Raw genomic sequence first — 21928 nt, 5'->3', positions numbered from 1 at the left:
ACGCAATGGTCTCACCTAAACTCCTGTTCGCTGACCACCTCTCCCAGGTACTCGATGATAAACTGTCCAGAGCGGAGTGATTCCTTGGTGCGGATTCCCCAGCCTTTGCCCTCAGCACGGAATCGCTCCAGACACTGAACCCACTCATGTCTCTGGATGTGCTGGTTGTCACACTTGTCACCAGATGGACAGGTGCTGGGAGAGCATTCAGCAAAACTCATCCTAGGGAAATTAAAAAAATATTAAATGAGGCAGGCTTTTAACAACATGATGCTTTGCTTAATTACTAAATAAACTACGAAAAGGCACTCAGTAGAGTGCAGGACTCTGTCAGGCAGCCACGTTCTGGCTGCCTGAGCTGACTGCGGCCACTCTAGACAATTCTTGTAATTATACAGCAGACGTAAAGCAGCACATTTCAGATGATACGATATAATGATGAGGATGAATGTAATTTTAACGACTAAAAACACAGCCACAAATCTTTGATCCATACCATTTTTGGACTTTTAACAGAATTAATGTTGGCTGCATGCAACAGCACAACACAATAGGAAATAACAATAAACACCATTAAAAGAGACAAAAAAAAAGAAATCATGTAACTAAGATAAAAGCACACGTCAAGGAAAAACGACCAAATCAACAAAATCTGTAAGTCTACAAAATCTGGCAGGCAAATCGCTCCAGTTCTGAAAACGCTCACTGTGGTATGAAGTTGTGCAAAAGAAAACCAGATTGCAGCTGTACTGCAGAGAGCTGCGCACAGTGAAATTGTCCCTACCGGCTCCCTTACAGTCAAGATGGCCGCAAGGAAAATAAAAATAAGGATTTGTTCATCTCATATTGTGCCTTAGATTAGTGGATCAACATATATTGGGTATTGAATTAATCTGCAGATGCTTCAGTTCCAAATGAGACTAAACTTTTCTATGGATGTGAGTTTTTAAGCCACAATGAAGGCCAAAATGTGGCCTGCAACAGATGGTAAGGCTTGTTGTTTTTAGCCAAGCTGATTTTTGAAAAGACTTGGGGCTCCTACCAGCTGGTTAAGAGGAGAGAGGAGTCAGCTTTCAAAAGCCCTTTTTACACAGAGATTGTATTACAGGCCTGCTACATAGTTCCTTCCTGATGCCGCCTTTGCATTTTTACACAGAACTAAACAACAATGGCATCATGCCGCTCCAGTGTGTGATAACAGACACCATGCCAGCATCACAGAATCAAAAGAGGTGTGGCAGGCGTGACGTAATACAACAGCTTCAGCCTTAACATGACATAAAACATACATAATAGTAGCCCTTTATCAACAATAACAGTGGTATAACATGGAAATAACAATCATTCACCATCTCTGTTACATGCCAGCTGATCTCATCCTCTGCTTGGAGTAAAAGGACTCCCGGACCTTATTGTTTTCCCAATTTGCGGACATTTACGGCAGCTGTCAGTCTTCTACAAGTTAGCCGTTAACTGCTAACAACTACTTTTTAAATCTCCCGGATCCTGTCCTGTGGGTTGTTGTGTTTATACAGACGCTGTTAGTACCACCCATGGCGGCTTAAAGGCGAGACGCTCTGCCCCCCATTCCACAGATGTACTTCATATACAGCACGGCGAGGGGGCATAAGGGTGTGATATTTCCACCTTGAACAGGCAGTGTGGAAGGGGCTAATGATGGTATAAAACAGTCACCAACACAGGTTTTTCGACAATTGTAAATCACTGCAACCACAAGAGCTCCTTGAGCATACAGTCATCTATGTGCACACAAGATATTAGGCTGATTGGTCCAGTAGTATGTGAGATTAGCCAGACAGATACAGTCACTCATGCATGCACACACACAGCCAAATGCATGATCCCCTCCAGGCTTATGCCTCGCAGGGTTAACAAATATATGCAACATTCCTAAGCAAACATTTGACTAAACCTGAGTGTTGACTTTTGACATATAATCAGATTTCCAATGGAAAACCTGCTTAAAGCCGCCACTATGTGCTGCGAATTGTCTTTACCTGTTCAGGCAGTCATCCATGCATCCCTTTTCATTCGAGTCTTCACGAGGTTTACAGTTGCATGTAGTTGTTTCATAACCAGAGAGAGGCTTCACATCCACATAGACATCTGTGACACAAATGGGGGATTACCGTTTTACATTTACAGTTATTAACACTGTCATAAATTGTGACCAGCAGTGGGAGCATTGAGCATTTTTAATTTCTGTTTTACAAACAATGCATGTAATTGATGAAAAGGACTACAACAGTCAAAGCAACCAACATACTGAAACAAATATATGCAAGCACACAAACTGATCAGGCTACAAATTACACTATGGTTTAATCACTGGAACAAAGCCGGACACTCACTTGATCTGATCTTTTTATAAAGGGGGACATCCGGCCTCTTGTAAAGCTGAAACACAAAAACAGAACAGTTAACACAAAGAGGTAAAAAACAGAAACAAATAATTATGTGGGACACTAAGGGGACTGTATCTTTTGAAACTATCTGTTAGTAGTTTAGTGTAAGCACAGGAAAACCCTACTAACACTTATTGATGATTGATTACCTGATCGTGTTTCCACAGCCATAGGATGTCATAAGGCAACTGGAAATCAATGCGCTTCTGTCTCAGGTACTTCCCTGAATAAACAAAGCAGGGGAAATTTGGGAGGAGAAAATGTAACTGAAACCTAAAAGAAGATGGAAGCAACTTTTACACGTACACAGTCATATATATAAATCACATTTATATTCACAGACGCTATTAAAATGAGAAGTTCGACGTCTTGATGAAACATTTTGTGTGTTTCATCTCATCATAGCTGAAAATACAGGCCTGTAGTGACTGAAAAGGGAAGAGTCATGTTCCTAGAAACAGGTTTACTGAGTAATCTGGATAGTTTTGATAAGTGACCCCAGAGGCCCTGGGGAACTGAAGTACAAAGAGCCGTTGTGGATTTTAGACTGAAAAACTGACTACAGGGTTACTTAAAGCAAATAAATAGTAAGAACTTCTAAGACTTTTATAATGTCTCTCAGAATGACATTTGAGTCCATTTTTACACTAAAAATTGTAGGAAAAAAACATGAACTGACATCAATTACTTTACTTTTGCCCAAATGTTTATTTTAACAGAAAAATGACTTTTTTTATCTCATGGTGGAGATGAGGGTACAACAGAAATAGGAAGTACCTGCCATTTGTTGGCAGGTTTTCTTGGTGATTCTGTGTTTCTCACTCTGCATGTGGGATTTCACTGCCATGATTCCCATCGTGCCGAGTTTGAAATTTTTCTTTGCATAATATACATTGAGCCTCATATGCATTGCCTTGTACCGGTTTCAGACATGCCACAGGATCTTGATGAAACAGCCAATTTTTCATTGAATTTGCACTCCCTGGGTCATCCAGGGTACAGTGACAGCAAGCTATCAAAGCATGGATAATATGATTGTGGTTTGATCCACTGTCCTGATCTGCGTGGCGTTAATGCGAGAGGAATTGGTAGATTATTTTTAAAAAGTAGATGTTGCCAGTTATTTGACAGTTTACAATACAACATTTGAAAAACACCAAGCTTTTCCATGACATTTCAAGGACCCAAAATAAAGATTTTTTCCCCCCCTACCTGCCAAGCGTTATTCCAACATATTGGATTCAAACTCTAATCAAACATAATTTCAGCTAGCTGGCTTACAGACAAATGACCAAATATACATGATTGTAAAAAAAAACGCTGTCGCACATCTACACTAATTAGTTACATTACGTTGACAGCTACAGATAATTAATTTGGCATTATGTTACATTACAAGGAAGGTCATCCACAGGAGATTATTGTAACAATTTCATTATACACAACAAAATTTTACTGCTTTTCAAAAACTTTCAATGATTCTGACTCTATGACTTTTCCAGGCCTGAAAAATGTGGTTGTCAATTGTTATGATTTTTCCAGGTTTTCCATGACCGTGGGAACCCTGACATTCGTGAAATCCTACTTCCCATGTCTGGGCTTTTAAAGGATTTTTGAAAGATGGATTTAAGACATTTTCAGACCTGCCAACCTTGAAGAAAGGTTATGAGTACCACCTTACCAGACATTTGTGCGTGGTCATGAACATATGCGGACACGGCGGCACTTTTTTGTTTTTTTGTTTGTTTTTTTTTTACCATAAAAGTCAATATGCACATGTGGCAAACAGAAGAAACGAGCGTACGTTTACATATTCATATCTATATGCCTAAGCCCCACATACGTCCATAGACGCCCAATATTTGTTTTATGGCACAGATCAAGGTCAATTTCATCAATCTGATGGTAGCATTGATCATCTGCTTAAAAAATACAGTATTATGTCCTGTTGTAACAAAAAGAAAGATTTCAAGTGGGATTCGGGGGGTTCTCCCCCGAGAAAATTTTGAAACATCAAATGGCGAAATCCTATTTTCATGCAATTTCATACAGAAATAGATAATAGATCATAGACAAGTGCATTACATTAGCATTCCTCATCATGTTCTTGTGTAGTACGACACCTATTAGAACTACTCTCTTCTTATTGCCTTGTTTTTTTCTTATAGAAATTCAGCAGACTCATCAAACAAAGAGTCTTTTTATCATAAGTGTGTTATAGTTATTCAGGCAGGGCACATGGTTTCATAACACAGTTGAATGTAAATTTGTCTGCAATTTGCTTACCTTGGTACAATTCTCACCAGCAATGTATCAACGACAGGCGACTTTGAAACTATTTACTTCAGTGTTTGCCCTACCATTTTATTAGGGGGGCACCTCGCCCTGCCCCCCCTTGAAGGTCAAGTTAATTTTATTTAATTTTATTTTCTATATAGTGCCAGAACACAGAGAAGTCACTTAAGGTAACCTTTCCTATAGAACAGGTCTATACCTTGTCCTTTTATTAAACAAACTAAATAGCCTTATGTTATTTATCTTATTTACAGACCGCGTGTCATTTCTGTCTCTACATGGTCGCGCGTTTACAATCCTCCCCTGCTCTCTGTATCGCGCACGGCGGAGTTTGGCCCCGTTGGGCGCGCACACACACGTGCCCGCACACACACACACACACACACACACACACACACACACACACACACACACACACACACACACGAGTGAACACACTAGAGGGCGTAAAAAAATAAATAAAAAAGGACTCGGTGGTGGAGTGAGATTTCTTAAACGAGCGTGAGAAGGTGCTACCGTCTACCGGACTGAACACACGGTAACTCCGGTCTGAGCTGACAGTGAGGAGCTAATAAGAGCTAACTGCTAACAGACAGAAGCTAACCGCTATGAGACTGTAGTTAACTGTTTACAGACAGAAGCTAACTGCTAAGATAGAAGCTAGCTCTAATAGACACAAGCTAAAGTTAACTGTTTACAGACAGAAGCTAACTGCTTACAGACAGAAGCTCTCAAAGCTCTCAATTTTTGCATTTCTTACGTCATTTTACCTGTCAGCGTTGTTTGAATTGATAGAGTCATCACTGAGGACTACCCAGAGGTGTGGGCGAAGAGGGTTCATCTATCTTGACGGTGAGGGCGACAGTGTACTGTCTAACTGGATGGAACTGAATCAAGCGCATCTTTCTTAGTCAGCCGTGAATGGGAGGGTGTGCATAGCGAAATGCGCGATCGAGTGATATGCGTACTTTTAGAGCATCAAATCGTACCAGCGTACTTTGATGTCAAAATGTGTGCCTGGTACGCAAAATGCGTACAGGTTGGCAGGTCTGCATTTTTATACCAATAGAGACCTTATTTTTAGATTAATGGATTCAATGCCTTGTAAGACTTTTTAAGGATGCACAGGGAGCCTGGACTAATCCAACCTCATGAGACAGGCCAATGTATTACCTCTGCATATAGAAACATGACTGGTGTCTTTAAACCTTTTACAAAACCAGAAAACATAAATATCTTAAATTGGTAGTGTTTTAAAAGACTGTTCAGTTCATTTGGTAGTAACTGCCTGTTTAAATAAAAAAGTACAGGGTGCAGTGCAAAAAAAGTGATTTCAATTTGAGACTTACCAACATGTATAGGAGCTGGGAACAATCCATATTCATGTTCCCCAGGTATGTATTCAAGCTTCTCTTTCTTTAGCTGCAGGAGCTGACTTCGGGGGCTACAGGGATTGGTACAGAAATGATATGATATAAGAGGCAGATCACAAGCACTCCAGAGAAGCTGTATATGGGGCACTGACTTCTAAAGTAAACATCAATATCAGAAGATTTAGTTTAAGATTTCTTTGCAACTCACTCTTCAGTCTTGTACACATCAGAGTAAAGTCCCGCCTTCTGAAACTTCTTCTTTGGAGGTCTGGCTGCTCTCTTCTCCCGTTGGCTGGTTATGGGTATGGGCGGAGCTTGTTCCCTGGAGACAGTGCTGGGGCGTTCTGGGGAGCTGTGGCCATCTGGTTTGCTTTCCATTGAGCTAAAAATAGAATGACTTGATTTCTAGTGGCGACTGTATTTAATAAATGTTCCTTTATATGAATCCTAACATTAGTACTCACTGTAAATGTTTGTCAGTGTGCCATAGCTGAGATTTTCAGGTATGAAGGTTAATGTGCAACAGTGTGGTGAAAGACTGCTTACCCACGAAAGTGCTGGAGTTCGTCCTGGGTAAGCCAGCTTCTTCCAGTCCCAGCTCTGGACCTTGCTACCAGGTTGCCCAGGTTCTCCTCTCTGTCTGGCAATCGCTCCTCAGTCTCTTCTACCTCCCCATCCTCTTCTTCCTCCTCTTCTTCCTCATCCCCATCTCCGTCCCAGTGCTTTCTCTTCTGGCCTTTTCTGCGCTGGCCCTGGACTACCGACTCTATAGCATCTGTCACAGTGTCCCCCTCCCACCCTCGGCCCCCTGCTGGCCGTTCTGTCCCTCTGTCCCTGTGCCGGGTCTGATTCAACTCAACCACTGGCGGAGGGGATGGCGGTGGGGAGGGTAGCGGGTGTTTCCTGGGACGTCCAGGGCCCCTCTTCTTCACTACGTTGTTCCCTGTACGAGCCTGTCTCTGCAGCTTCTTGGCACGCAGGATTTTGTTGACATGGTGCAGGCTGTGTTTGGATGGCTGTGCCCGATGGGAGTGGTGGGGCAGAGAGGCATCCAGGCAACAGTCCTGAGAGGGGGAGAGGCAGGAGGAAGAAGCGGAGCCGTGGGAGTGAAACAGTGAAGGTTGGTGATGGTGCTGCTGCCGGTTGTGTACAGATCCCTCAGGCCCTTCAGGGGGCGAGAGGGCAACACCTCTTGTCTGGACACCTGATGAGCCTAGTCAAAGGAGACGAAAAAATTGATACTACATATGTTGCACTAAGTATTAAAGCACAGAACACACATTTTAAGCAATTCCTAGCATTTGTAAGTGGCTTTAGAAAAGATGAGACAGTCAACAAACTGGGTGATACTGTGGCTATGCATGAGCTGAATGACAAAGCAGTCTCTGGCTGATGTTTATTAATTTCAACTTTTTAGGGTTTTTCCTGGCTCAAAATCAGGCAGAGGTGATACCATCCTGAGCATGTGTACACACGTGCATATCTACTGTGGCATCAACTGGCTCAAGCAAACACTTATTTACAAGCAACATATTTTGGGAGTCCTGTCTGGTGTTCCCAACAAGACCCTGGACAGGCTCCTGTATGTGCAGAACTCAGCTGCCAGGGTGGCACACCAACCCCACCCTCATCTAACATCACTGGCTTCCGGTCAAATCCTGCATCCACCTACAAATCCCTCCATAGTCTTGCCCCCCAGTTCCTGTCTGACCTCCTCCACTCCTATACCCTGTCCTGGAACTTTTTCCAGTGCTTTCAAATTCATGCATTCATCAATGCAGTTAACTTCTTAAAATAAAAAAGATGCGGGCCACATATTATTGAACAGAACATGAATTGCATACTGTTTCAAGGGAAATATTACAGTAGGCTATGCAAACACTGGACGCTATGCAGACGTGTGTATATCCCATATATATGTATATCCCACAATGGGCAAGCATGAGCATCCGCAGATGGTTGCAATCCGACTGGCACCCCCTGGTTCAAAATTGAGGGTATGGAGGTAGGTTGAAGGGGAAAGGAACCTGGACAAGAGCCACACTGTATACAAGTAAAATAATCTGTTTATTCAATTATAGATCACCAATAATTTCGTATGCTATATTTTTTTTTTTAAAAAAGAGAAAAATAACGTGTTGAAATCAAACATTTTGATGCACTGTGATGCATCAATTATCGTTTTATGATCAAATCGTTACCCTCTGAATCATAATCAAATCGAATTGTGAGGTGTCTGGAGATTCCCACCCCGACACCTGACAATATAAATCTGTTCGTCTGAGACGAATAATGACCTCATCAGCTGTTTTTCACATTTATAGGGCCAGGACCAGTCCAGGAAAAATCAGATGGCTCTTTTCTTCCTTTCACTGTTTTGGCAACACCTTTCCCAGTGCTTTGTGCTGATTACAACACAGTGCCACCACACTGGTGTAACACAGCTGTTCCAGTTATGAATAAGAGCCTTTTGTCGAAAGCTGGAGGGGGGGCGAAATCTGACGTAGGTGGCCGCCTTGTGATACATTATACAGGAAGAGCCCTGCTTTTGTGACAATGTGGAAGCCACCAAGACACCTGGAGTCAACAGAAAGATTTGTTTGACACTGCTTTACTCCTCTAGCAACAAGTACTTGGCTTACACAGCATAAATGTTGACGTTATCCCTACCAAGGTGATATTTGTAACAAGAATTCAATGGTAAAAGTGGCCGTAGAGTGATAGTACATAGAGTAGTTTCTTCATTTATTCACCGTCCCTCAACTGCTCCATATTTTCTCTGACTCTCCTCCTGACACTTTATATCATTTTCCAATTGTGCGTCTTCCTTCAAATCTCTTTCCTCTTTTACATTATCCTTAAACTCATATTTCACCCTCATCTTTCACACTTTCCCTTTCCTATTTCTCATCTTTTGACGTTACAAGACTCTGCTTCACTTCCCACACATCTTCCTCTCCTCTTCTTGTCTTTTCTCCTCATTAAGATTGTTCTCCTGTGCCTCGTCATCCTGACTTCCTCACCCTCTCCCTCCTTCCTCTCCTTGACTGACCTTAGAAAACCCTCTTCTACATCTTTTCATTTGTCTCACACTCACCCATGTCTTCCAAGAACCTTGAATACCCCCCCCCCCCCACTTATATGACTTAATTTCACTTATCCTCCATTAATTTACCTTTGACTTCTTCATACTCTTTCTGTTGGAGAATAAAGACGTGTTGTTCCTAAATCCTGCTCCTCATTCTTTCACACTTTTCGACATGTATTAAAAAGTTTACAAAAAGTATGTTTAATTTTTTAATGGAATTTGATTTTAAACAGAAATTCTATCATTTATTCATATTGCAAATCTGTCTTAACATTGACCTACAGTGGAAAAGTTACAGAAAGGCTATTCATTATTCAGTTATTCATTAAAAATGATAATTATTTAAATTAATACATCTTTACTACACTAGGAACTAGTTACTGCACTACCAACATACGTCTATCAGAAGCATCATTATGTTTCAACCATGGGGCAAGGATCAATGAAAGAGGGTTACCCCATGACCCATAAAGACTAGACACAGCGAGATCAGTGAGCCCACACGTGACCCAAGTCAGAGGGTAAGAGAGGGTCAAAGGGGATTGACTGATTAACTAACTTATCAGAGTGGACAACAGTTTTAACCATTGCATGACCACTGCCCCACCACCTGTGTTGTATGAACAGCTTGGCATGTGGTCATGATGGGTTACCTTGCATGGTCTGGTGCAGGTTGTCATGCAGGCATAATATGGCTTATGTGAAGCTGAAGATGGTAACTTTTATGAAAAAATAACTTTTTTGTATTCTCTGAAACTATCACTATCATACTCCTCTGCCTACTCTATTGTCTTGTAGCATTTATCATAGCCTAAGTTCATGTGAACAAAAACAAAAAATCAGAGCCGAAGAGTCTCTAAATCAGCTGTCAATCATGTCAATCGTTGCTTGTAAACTTCGGTCAAACTGTCAAACTAGGCAGCACTGATCAAATATGAACCACGATCCCGTTACTGCATGGTCTATTTCCCACCTCAAATGTTTTTAGAAACATATTTTAATGTACTGTATAAGTGTAAAAGGAGCAAGTTTGTGAGCAAGCACTGCCCACCAGCCCAACTTTCTCACTGTCACTATATTCTGAAAGAAGTACACAAGACAGTCTGTGAAATCTTGTCACTCCTCCCCTCCTACGCCACGGTCAGCAGCAACCAATCGGAGCCAAGGAGTCTCTAACCTGACTGTCAGTCGCTCTGTGAACTGCAGTCAAAACAGGCAGCGCTGATCAAATATGAATCACGATTCTGTTACAGCATTGCCTATTTCTTGCCTTAAATGTTTTCAGAAACATATTTTAGTGTACTGTTTGGCTGTAAAGTGAGAAAGTTGGTCCAGCTGGTGGGCACTTTAGTCGACTGTATCCAACATGACAGCCAGGTCACAAACGTTCTCATTGATTCATATCAGTGAGAATTGATTCATATTTCTTGATCTGTTTCAAAACCAGCCATATATGATCAGCAGTGCCTTGTTTGACAGCAGTTGACGGAGCGACTGACAGCAGCTAGAGACCCTGGGCTTTGATTGGTTGCTGCTGACAGCGGTGCATTCTGATTCTAGTGAATGCCATTTGAGGCTGTAGGAGGGGAGGAGTGACATGATTTTACAGACTGTCTCATGTATTTCTTTCAGAATATTGGGACAGTTTCAGTGAATATGATACAAAATTATTTTCATTTCAACTATCTTTAACAGTGGGTGATGGAAACAAATATTTATTTGCATTTTCTTTTGTGACTTGGAAAGTCATTTAAAGTCCTAACATACATACCTTTTCACACCCGCACTTTCATGCTACACTTTATCTTTTGTCTCCCTTGCAGTCCTTCTGTCAGTATGCATCCATCTACTTCCATCAGTTCCCACTTGTCATGTGTGCCAGCCCGGTCCCCACCCTTGGCCTCCTCTACCTTCACAGTCTGCGACCGCTGGTTGACCCTGAGTCCTGAGCTCTAATCCAGGATTACCCTGGCATGGTTTGAACTGCATCATGCTACCTCAATGGGGACCTTACAGCTTCCCACCTCTCTTACTTACATGCACACAAACAAAAACACCTAGCCCAGCAGTGCTCACACACAGACACACAGGCACAGTAGTCTCAGTCAGGGGGCATGCGGAGTCACACTGATGGAGACCATCACTAAGGCGATGTGTCTTACATCAGCAGCATTAGCTCAGTACAGGTGCTGGGTGTACTGAAGAACAGGACTAGGCCTCACACTGTGGGCTTTTGAGGGAAATGTCTACTAAATATAGCATGTTAACAAAACACTCCACCCCTTTTGCTCTGGCAGGAATGCTATATCAACTGTGGCCAACTGCGGCCATCCACACTCACAGAGGAGCCAGTTTAAGTCATTACATATGCTTTTTTTGCCAAGCCCGTAACCACTAGTAAGAGCTACCAAATGTCAGAAAGTGTACACACAGGGGATGTCACCATCTTTCAAGGGGACTTTTTTTCACTAAAATAAGTGGCCCGTTCCACTCAGTATTTTCTTTGTACAGATGGGAGACAGCTGAGAGAACTGCAAAGACAGAACACATAATTTTGTTGTTTGATCTAACCATGACTGAGGTATGGATGGTTCCAGCTGTAACCACTACACTACTCCTCAGCACTATGAAGGATTTTCAGGAGATATGCAGGCTTCACTGAGCACAGATCAAGCAAGATTTGAGAGCCTACTTGCTGTGCCATATGGCAATGTCTGAAATGGTTATTGCCCAAATACATAGTCCTGGAATCAGTGCGGGATCTAATTGATTGCACACTGTGCCAGTTTCACCGTGACTGTGCCAAGCCATAAAGCTCATCAGACATCAGCCAATCATATTCAGCCACAGGATTCTTGATACAACTGCATGCACAGAACTATTTTTGGAACAAGAATTTGGTGCACAATTGACTCCAATAACCTTTAACAATGTCAAATTTAATTTGGGTCAAAAGATTTTCTGCACTGAATATCTCATCACACTCAAGCGTATAAAGGCTAAATGAATTATAAGGGATTCAATGCAATTAATAGGCACATAAAATGCATATAGCTCCCAGCTGCCATTGTTATTGGTTACTATAGCCTTTTTTATTCTGAATGAACTAAGCAGATGCTGTTGTAACCTACAGTATCAGTGCATGCTCTGCTGTAGGCAGCCCACTCATATAGATCCCTTTACAATTTGACTCAACAAAATTAGACTTACCTATCTCTCTCCTTTCTGCTGATGTTGAGCGGTCCTTCCTTAACGGCCGGTCCATGCGGGAGAAGCTGGAGCTCTCTGTGACTACCTCAGGCTTTCTGTTCCTGCCACTCTTCAGCGTCGTACGGGTGAGAGCAGAGGCAAACAGATTTGTAAGGTTTGGAGAATCATGGGCTCCAGGCTCTACATCCTCCGTGGGGGTGAGAGGCTCCTCATCCTCGCTGTCCGAGCAGCCAGCTGGATCTTCAGCCCGTCCATCAGAAAACGGACCCTGGCCAGGTGCCACATGACCCCGTGAAAGTTTAGAGTAGTCTGCCTTGGAGCTGCCCATCCTGAACCAGGACTCCACTGGGTGGTGACCTTTTGAGTTGCTACCTAGTGAAAGCCTGGAGGGGCCTAGACAGGACATGGAGGTCTCTTTGCGCTTGTACCTTTCTGCAGATGAGGATGAGGATGAAGAAGGGGAGTTGGCAGAAGTGGAGGCGGCTTGCTTGCTGGCGCCGGCGCTGGAGGTGTCTCGTCCAAAGCGGCATCGTTGTAAAGACTCTGCCATTCCTAAACTGCCAGCTCGCTCCCCTTTCCCTGATGCTGCACTGTCAGAAATCCCTGTACTAGCCCGGCTACCCGATCCTCCTCTTGGTGCTTCCTCTCTGTCCTCCTCAGCACAGCGCTCTCTGTGTTTGTGTCTGTGTTTGTGTTTGTGATGCCAATTAAAGGAAAGCTCAGAGGACATAGGTGGATACAGGACAGGGGACCTTCCTCCTCCCAGGTACTCCTGCCTAAGCAGCTTATGTTTTTTCTTGTGAAATTTAGAGGGGTTCAGCAGGAGATGTGAAGGGTGGTGGTGATGCATGTAAGATGTGGGGGGAGGAGGGGGAAAAGATGGTGAATGGTGAGAGTGGTGGGATGGGGCTGTGTGGGGCGACTGGTGGTGTGGGTGGGGATACAGAGCGCTAGCTGGAGGATAGCCTCTGTAATAGCCCAAGCCCAGGGGCCCAGAGGAGTAGGGAACGCTGTAGGAGGGGTGGTAGAAGCCTCCACTGGAGAGTGGGAATCCAAGCCCAGGTACAAAGGGAACCTCAGACATGGACTCCCTCAGTTTGGGAGGGCGCCCCCGCTTCTTCTTCATGTCTGGTTTACGAACATAGTGCAATGGATCACAGGAGTATGCAGGATGGGAGTAGAAGCTGCCAAAGTTAACCCTGAAGATTGTAGGCAGGAGGTCTCTGTGGACATAGTGATGTGGAGGAGGGCCACCTGTGCCTCCTATGCCACCAGTGGCCCTGCTCCCCACTCCTGGCACTCTACTTGTTCCTGCTGCTATGCCTATTCCACTGCCGAGCCTGAGCCCTGTGGTACGGTGTGCTATCCGTATTTCACTCAGTCTCATAACTATCTCATCCAGCTCAGCAAGAAAGTCAGGGTCATGCCGTCGGGAGCGCAGCTGCAAGTACTTCTTCTTGCGTTTCCTTTTCTGTCTCTTTAGCTTGTCATAGCCGGGGCACCCATGGCTGCGGCGTTTGCACTTGTGCTTATGTTTCTCTTTGTGTCCTATTAAGGAGGAGGCGGGAGCTGCTGGGTGAGGTCTCCTGGGATCAGGTGATGACCGTGCCCCGTGAGGTGATGGAGAGGGTGAGGGATGCTCCATAAGCACAGCAGAGTGACGCCGCCTGCCTCTGGAATTAAGCCCCACCCCTGGACCCATAGCTGAACCAATGACCCCGGGCATTAATAATCCACTGCCCATCCCCGGTGGAATACCAATTGCACCCAAGCCTCCCGCACCTCCGGCTTTCTCACCCCGGTCAGAGGTGCTGTTATTGTCCGTTCCTATACCACTGTCACTGGGCACTGTCTCCTCACTATGTGACTCACTAACTGGTGACGGAGTGGCCTCTTTTAGCTCACTCAGGGGGGCAGGGGAGGTGGGATGGAGCGGCCTAGGAGGGGAAAGCTTATGATAATGGTAGTGCTGCCTGTAATGATGGTGGTGGTGATGATATCCACGGCAAGATGACTTTTTCTGGGAAGCTGCTGTGGCCGTAGATGATGACATTGAGCCCAACCCTGGGTTGCGAGGATTAGGAGCTGAAAAAGTTGGGGGAGGGAAGGAGAACGTGTTGTGGCCATGATGGGAGTTAGAATAGTGAGAGTGACCTGCAAAGTGCACTGAGCCTGGCTCCACAAAGCTGGCATCGCTGATGGGACTGTGGCCTCCACTAGACTGTGACAGGGAGGGGGAGGGAAAGACCTCTGAAGAGGAGAGCTGGTGCTGTTGCTGGGACTGTGATTGATGATGATGAAGAGGGGAAGTGGTGTTTGGAGATAGAAAGGGTTCTGGTGGTGGTGTTGAAGCTGTGGCATTAGCCGATTTTGGTTTCCGGCCTCTTCTCTTACCCATGTATATTGTGCCCTTTTTACTTACATTAATTTGTGGCCCTAGTTTTCCTCCAAATGAAGCAGCCAAGGAGGACAATGATTGGGTCGCAGCTTCAACAGAGCCAACCATCCCACTGGTGGTACATTTAGGGGTGTCTTCTGGTCTTGGGCCTAACAAGATTTGACTGAGAATACGCTTTCGTTTCATACTTTTCATCTTATTGATCTTGCCTATAATAGTTTTCATGATAAGCTGCCCATTTCCTTTGCTGCGGAACCGCTTGTCTCCCATGTCCCCTGACTCTGGTGCCAACGTGGGAGGCTGACCCTCCTGGGGTAAGGTAGGAGGAAGGCGCTTGGGGCGTCCACGTTTTCTAGGCATAGGTTTAGGGGGGTTCAGGTCCACCTCTGGGTGAAGAACAGGGGGGTCCTGCTCTTCTTTGGACTTCAGTAAAGATGAAAAGACCTTGGAGGGAGCCAGCTTATTAGGAAGGCACCCACGGGCCGGAGCGTCAAGCCTTGGCATTTTGGACTTTGGCCTCCCCCTCTTCTTAGGCTGGGATGGGAAGAGCTGTGACGCTGGACTTTGTGGCACAGGATTTGGTTTGACCTTATTTGGGTTGGGAGGCCTGCCCACAGGTCTTTTAACCAGCGGTGACGGTGTGTCCAAACTTGAAGATAAAGGCATGGTGGTTTTGCTCTGCTCAAAGGGACTGTCCTGACCTGCTCTTTGACCCTGTACCTTGTTCATAACACGGGTCCAGCGAGGTTTCCTGCCCCTGCGTTTTTTAAGGGGTTTGCTGTCCTGCTCTGCTGGAGAGTCTATGGATGAATCAGGAGAATCATCTCTTAGAGGCGTTGGTGGGCTTTCATCCCCATCTGGCTCTGGTGAAGAAGGTGCCCTTTGTCTTACAGGCTCAGGGGGACTGCTAGTCCGAGCAGGTCGACTACTATCCCGATTTGGACTGCGCTTACTTGGACTAGAGCTCTTCCCTCTTTCAACTCGCAGTGACTGATTAGTAGCCCCCTTGTCTTTCCCTTCTGGTTTTCCTGATCCTGTTGGAGGAGGGCACTTGGTTAAGTCTCTGGGGCCGTCACTGTCCTGCTCCCTCTCACTTGCACTGCTTTCCTCTGCCAACGCAGGACTCTCTCGTGCATGGTGTCCTTGTGAGGGAGCAGGGGAGCCCAGGTGACTCACTGCACTCACTGTCCTCTGCTCAGCTGAAGCGCTGGAGGATGAAGAAATGGGACAAGATGGTGAAGATGTGGTGTGGGGTAGGCAGTGAGCTGGACGTGACTGTGGTTTAGAAATGCTACTGTTGCTGTTGTCGCTGTTGCTGTCCTTTGACATGGCTGACAGGCGGTTATTGCCACAGGTGAGTCCTGGGCTGCTGCTGCGATTACTGCTGTTGCTGATGCTGTTACCGCTGCTGCTACTAGCTTTCTCAGGCCCCTCTACATCCTCCTTCCTCAGTGGTGTCAGGGGAGGTGAATTTTCCATAAAACTGTCCTTGTTCCTGGATCCATAGGGCCGACCAGGTGGTCGTGACACAGGAGGTGGTGGAGAAAGGTGTACCATTCTTGAATATGTGTTCCTATTGGCCATAGCCCTGTCTCGTTGCTTGGCTGTTGGGGCCATGAAGCCTGAGCTTGGGAGAGGAGGAGCGGGGTCAGTCTTTGCAGGTTTGGCTGGCTTAGGGGTCTTTGATGGAGGGCAAGTCGCTATGAGTTGAGCTAATTTCTCGGTGACTGTGGGTGCTCCCCAATTTTGACCACCCTTGTCCTTCTCTCTCTGACTTTCAGTGCTGTAGGTGTATTGAGGAGGTTTAACAGCTTCAAAGCTGGGTTCTTTTGATGTGGGGAGTGGTGGGGAAGGTGAAGATGTCCGGGCGTTGGGTTGTGGAGTTGGTGTTTTTTTCCCAGGGGGATGTGTTTTGCTGTCTGGTGGAGGGCGGTGAAGGTTAAGGGGTCTCTCAGATGTGGCGGTAGCTGCTTTCATGTCTGGCTTTGTATCAGACTTGCAATCCATCTTTGGTGATCCCTGCTAAAAAAAAAAAAAAAAAAAAAAAAAAAAATAGAAAAAGAGATGGGAAGTTAATCATAGGTGGTAACTTAAGAAATACATTGTCCAATCTCTTAATGACATTGATGCATATATTGTTTTTTTTCTAAACAACTATACACATTTTCAAGTACTGTACTAAAGTCATATGCTGATATCTAATGACAAATTTGAAAGAAAAGTGGCAAAATGGAGAGCTGCTATGGCACCAGCGCCCCTGAACCCAACACATCTATGACCCCAGTGAAAAGTACAAACTATCAATCAGAAACAGGTTTCAATACCCCTTTACACACTGCAATCCATTGATAAGATTTTCTGTCTGCTGCTCCCCAGCCATGCCCAGGGGGGAAGTTACACTCAACTCAATAACACTTATCAGGGTCAGATTGGGGACAGAGAGGGAGAGCTAGAGAGGGGGTCATGTAGGGGAGGGGGGTGGAGAGGACATGGCCGTGCAGAGACAGAGGATAGACAACACAGACGGAGGGAGATTGGAGGGGGCGGTGCATGATGAATAGAGACAGGCCAACAGAGAAAACAAAGAAAACTAAAGAAGAATTTATGCTCTGCTCTTTATCTGTGCAATAACATGGTAATTACTACGGAAACCTTTTCGTGGACCGCTGCCTTACTGACCACTGACCAATAACATTTTAAGGAAGTAAACACAAGTATGTACACAAAATTAATATAGTGGACATGCTGGATGTCAACACTGAATGTTTACTTTTGGCAGAGTGTGAATCAATTGCTGAATCAAAATACATAAATCGAGTGTTATCCCTTCTTACCCTTTTTGCCGGAGCGCTCCCATTCACTTGGGAGGGTGACAGGGTGGTAGTGCTGGCAGGAGGAGGAGCAGGAGGAGGTGGCGTCGGTGCTTTAGCAGAGGGGGTTGATGAAGATGATGAGGCAGGTCTGTTGACACTGGGACTCTTCTCCTTATCCTTTTCCCTGCCATGTGAAGGACTCTGGCTCTGAATGCCTGCCCCATCACCTGTAGCCGCTGCACGGTTTCCACGAGTGCCGCCACCTCCACGCCCCGTATGCCTCACAGTGGCCCTGAAGGCTGGTCGGCACACGTAATTTTCCAAGATCTTAGGAGGCTTCTTCATGCGCTTTGCTTGAAGGCCAATCTTAAGTTTGACATTGCCCTCAGACAAGCTGCTCTCTTTAATGGAGAAATGGGACTGGTCACCGCCAGCGCCTCCTGGCCCATTTGCTCCTGCCCCTCCTGCACCTGCAGAGGCAGTGGCGGTTCCTTCCTTCTCTCTGTCTCTCTTCTTCTCCTCCTCTTCTTCTTTCTTTCCACCCCCTCCCTCCTTCTCTCGCTCCCCTGAAGGTGCACCTGAGAGGAGAGGGGGTGGAGTTGCAGTTCCTCCTTGATTTTTTTGATCCATCAGAACTTCAAGGGGTGTACAGGTCCACTAGGGAGGGGATGTTGTGGATACCAGGTAGAGTTTTTGCTGGGGGATGGGATAGGGGTTAAGGGGGAAAAGGGGGAGGGGGATAACGGTGAGGGTGAAGCTCTCCTTGTTTTGAGGTGGCTTCTCTCCCTTCCTCGGCTGTCCAGCCCTCTCTCTCCGTCCTTCAACTGTTGAAGTAAAGACAGGTGTAGCAAGGAGAAAGAAGGAAAGGGAGGGTGGAGGGGGGAAATTTCACATTAGTCACCACAACACAGAACATCAACCAAACATTGACAGTTTTAAATAGCGCCCTGCAACAGAGAAGTATAAAATGTCCTATGAATGATGGTGGAAAGCAGACGAGGGCAACCATTTTTATCATCTATTTGGTTAGAGGCCGTCCTTCATCCTGTCTGGGTGACTTTTTATGGTGTGTTCGTCCTCACAGCCTATAACAATCTGTGACCTATTTACACAACCAAGGATCTCCTACCTGTGAAATGTAACCTTAAGCTCAAGGACTCTGAATTGTCCACCTGAGAACTACAAAGCCCATAAGATCTAGAGTCAATACTTAATCCCACACTGCTGCCACATCTTTCCGAGGTGTTACAGGATAAGATGCCAAGTGAGCAATCCCTTAAGTCTCCTCATTAGCTGCCATGAAAACAGGTGCCTGTGATGGTGGCAAAGTGCTTATACCCTATGTTAGCACAGCAGCAGCAGAGAGCAGCATGTTTCTTAATTGTGCTCCTTAGAGGGCAGCCCAATTCAATGAAGTTGTCTACAGCTCCCCATGGCCACTGAGTGATTTAATGCGGATTCGCCCCCAAGCAGGTGCTTTCTCTGGGTGAAGTCATTTGGAGGCAATTCAGAACTGTGACCTCAGCACATTGGGCCCTCTGGGAGTAGACAGAGGATCCGGCCGCCTTTCCCAGCCTTCGCCAGCAGCAACTGAGAGTGAGTGATAGAGCGTCAACGTGCCGGCGGTTTCTCTGCGCCCTACATTAGTGGAGAGCACTAAAGGAGCCACTTAATGGAGCCTGAGGAAAGTCATACAAGTCGACACATCACTAAAGTGTCACAGCAAGAGAAAAAAAAAGAAATCTACCCTACATGGAGTCTTAGACCATGTTTGTTTTGGATTACGACTGTGGAAAACAGTAGTAGAGATTTCTTTTTTTTTGTCGAACCACACAGTAAACGCAGCACGATTTTTTGGAGTCTGGCCTGTAGTTTCCCCACGCCCTCTTTTCTGTGTTTACTTCAATTACTCACTCCATTTCGCCTCAACTGCAGACTCCCCCTTGCTACACATACCACACTCAAATCACACCTCCCTCTTTTCTTTAACACTCCATCAATCTCTGTGTTCTTTCACCGTTTTCTTTAAGCTTTTCCATCCTCTTCCTCCTCTATTTCGCAAACTTGGAAAGCAGTAGTAACAGCACACAAACTAAAGTCACTGTGTTCCTACTTTAATCAGAAACACATTTCACCCACCGCTACCCCCCCAACTCTGTTCCCTGTGTCCTTCTCTCACAGAGTGACAAATGTTCTCCTCATTCTTTTATACTAAGCACTCACACTGATACTAGCTGCTTCCGCTGCCTGACAGCAGCTATGCCAAAAATAAGCTGCTGTAGTACCTAACTCTTTGAGAGACTACTGACACAACTCTAAAGAAAAGCTCGGCTCCCCGCGAGTCAAAACATTCCCCTTACCTCACACAAGCTAAGCCAGGTCATTTACTGGCACTTGTCCTCCTGTAAATGATCTGACACTGGGCCGAAGCGCTTTCTATTTTGTGATTAATAAGCCTCCACCATAAAGCATATCACTTTAATGTTTAACACCGGGGTACTTTTGTATTTACAAAGCAGTGCACTGCAGTCATATTGTGTTGTACCTTCATTCTGCGAAATAAGAGAATGACAACACTGCTTGGTTTTAAAGACAGATATCAGTCATGCCTGTATGTTGACTGCTAATACTTCTAGAGGAATAGCCAGGTGTTCAAGTAAAAAGATGGGCACATAAAACATGAATAAATGTCACAAACTGACTGAAAAAAACGAGGGAATCAATAATCAATGTCAGGCCAACAACCTAAGAAATAGCAGAGCAGGCAAGAACGTAGTAAACAACTTCCCGCGCCCCCTCCCACTTCTTTCCTCCCCTTACTCCCTCCCTCCTTTCACTCCCTCCTCACTTTTGCACACGTTGTTCATAACTGCTGATTTCCCTTTACCCATAGCAATAGTATCCAACCCACCCACCCCCCCACATCACTCACATGAGGGCTGGCGACTGCCCTCAGAGCTCCCGTGTCATTTCCAGGGCTTTTACTCCATCGGTGTTAGCACAGAGCCCTTCTCAGGGAGGGGGGGGCAGCCAAATTCTTTTACTACTACTATTAGTTTGTATCATCTAACAGCGGAAGTGCTCAAACATAACTGGCCTTACACTAAAGAGGCTGCTGCAGTGTTTAAACTTCGGGGATAACCTGAACTGCAGTAAAGGCTGCAATAAATCGGACCGGAATGACAGGTGTCAGTCGGAGCTGCACCCTGCAAACATGCTCCCTCGGTAGTTCCTTCCGTATTATCTGCTTTAAATACACCGCATAGAAAGTGTGTATAACATTTTACTTAATTACACTTTCCCTTGTGTTATGCAAAAAAAACATGGTCGGGCTGAGCAAACCAAATAACGTTATCTGCTTTCGGTTTCCTGTACAGTCAACACTGCCCCTCAAGGGACTAACTCGTGTCTATGAACGCATCACCCTTAATTTTCTCATATCAACTCCGCAAATTCATCCGTGTTTAGTAATCATAATAACTGTGTGTATAAAAGGAAATCCGGCCTCAGAGACATGCTCTTGCAGTTTTAAGGTGACACTGCAATGCATGCAGCCGAGAAATAATTTAGCAAACACTGACATGCGTGTAAACATTCAATAAAAATCGGCTGAAGGGACTTATAACACCAACTTCTATGCTAGTATGGCAACAACAACAATCAGTCTTAAAACCTATTAAAATGCATCATATCATAATAGTCACTCACCTCTGTAATTGTCCAGAAACGGTGTTCACATTATTTGGCTGTGTCCTCCCTTCGTGTGTATCAACGTGGTGGCCACATATTTTATCTTCCAAGTGCTGAATTGCCAAAAACCAAAACATGAAAACTGTCAGTTTTGAGCTTTATATCGATGTTGCTTTGAAAGACATAAATCCAAGGCATGACCAAAAGCGACAATCTGATATTTTGTCCCAAGTGTCTAAGCTACAATTGCATAACAAACGTTTCTGCTGTTTTCAGATGTGACAAACAGGTTATAATAGGGTGATAATCTTGAATGCAGCCCCAAATCCCAATCAGAAATCAATGCACACAGCTCCTGACCATCTACGAAAAAACTGATTAACCTTGCCAGCTCCAAAACACAAAGTTGTGATGGTGGAGTGCCAGCATGTAAAGCAACCCCCACCCCCCTACCCCCAAAATATGCATTTCCATAATGTGTGAGATAATAACAGACAAGGCGGTAAAGTAAAGGCAATTGCGTGGCCACTTGGCGCTCAATAAAACCCACGCATTGTGAAAGGTTTGTGTTTATTTTGTAACAAGCCAGTAGCTACCATCCGTCCAATAATAGACAGCCTGTGCTACATTTTGTA

The 21928-nt window shown here is 45.1% G+C and overlaps 1 protein-coding gene across 5 annotated transcripts in view; it reads right to left on the bottom strand.

Annotated features, from left to right (window-relative positions):
- ash1l (ash1 (absent, small, or homeotic)-like (Drosophila)) overlaps positions 1-21928 on the bottom strand; it is a 41539-nt gene that overhangs the window by 18933 nt on the left and 678 nt on the right. For 3 of the 5 annotated variants that reach the window (XM_049601758.1, XM_049601761.1, XM_049601759.1), the window contains exons 2-11: positions 21312-21406; positions 17625-18427; positions 12393-16812; positions 6641-7307; positions 6303-6476; positions 6071-6165; positions 2576-2649; positions 2373-2418; positions 2019-2127; positions 16-222 (exon numbers count right to left, since the gene is read on the bottom strand). In XM_049601758.1, coding sequence (XP_049457715.1) covers positions 16-222; positions 2019-2127; positions 2373-2418; positions 2576-2649; positions 6071-6165; positions 6303-6476; positions 6641-7307; positions 12393-16812; positions 17625-18233 — 6401 coding nt within the window. In that variant the 5' untranslated portion in view covers positions 18234-18427; positions 21312-21406. The remainder of the gene's footprint in view (positions 1-15; positions 223-2018; positions 2128-2372; positions 2419-2575; positions 2650-6070; positions 6166-6302; positions 6477-6640; positions 7308-12392; positions 16813-17624; positions 18428-21311; positions 21407-21928) is intronic. The other 2 variants (XM_049601760.1, XM_049601762.1) reach the window with 1 other exon arrangement.

Source organism: Epinephelus fuscoguttatus, linkage group LG17 (genome assembly GCF_011397635.1).
Source record: "Epinephelus fuscoguttatus linkage group LG17, E.fuscoguttatus.final_Chr_v1".
In the NCBI taxonomy this organism is placed as follows: Eukaryota; Metazoa; Chordata; class Actinopteri; order Perciformes; family Serranidae; genus Epinephelus; species Epinephelus fuscoguttatus.
Note: the sequence above shows the minus strand (reverse complement) of the source record. Positions and strands in the feature narration are given on the sequence as shown.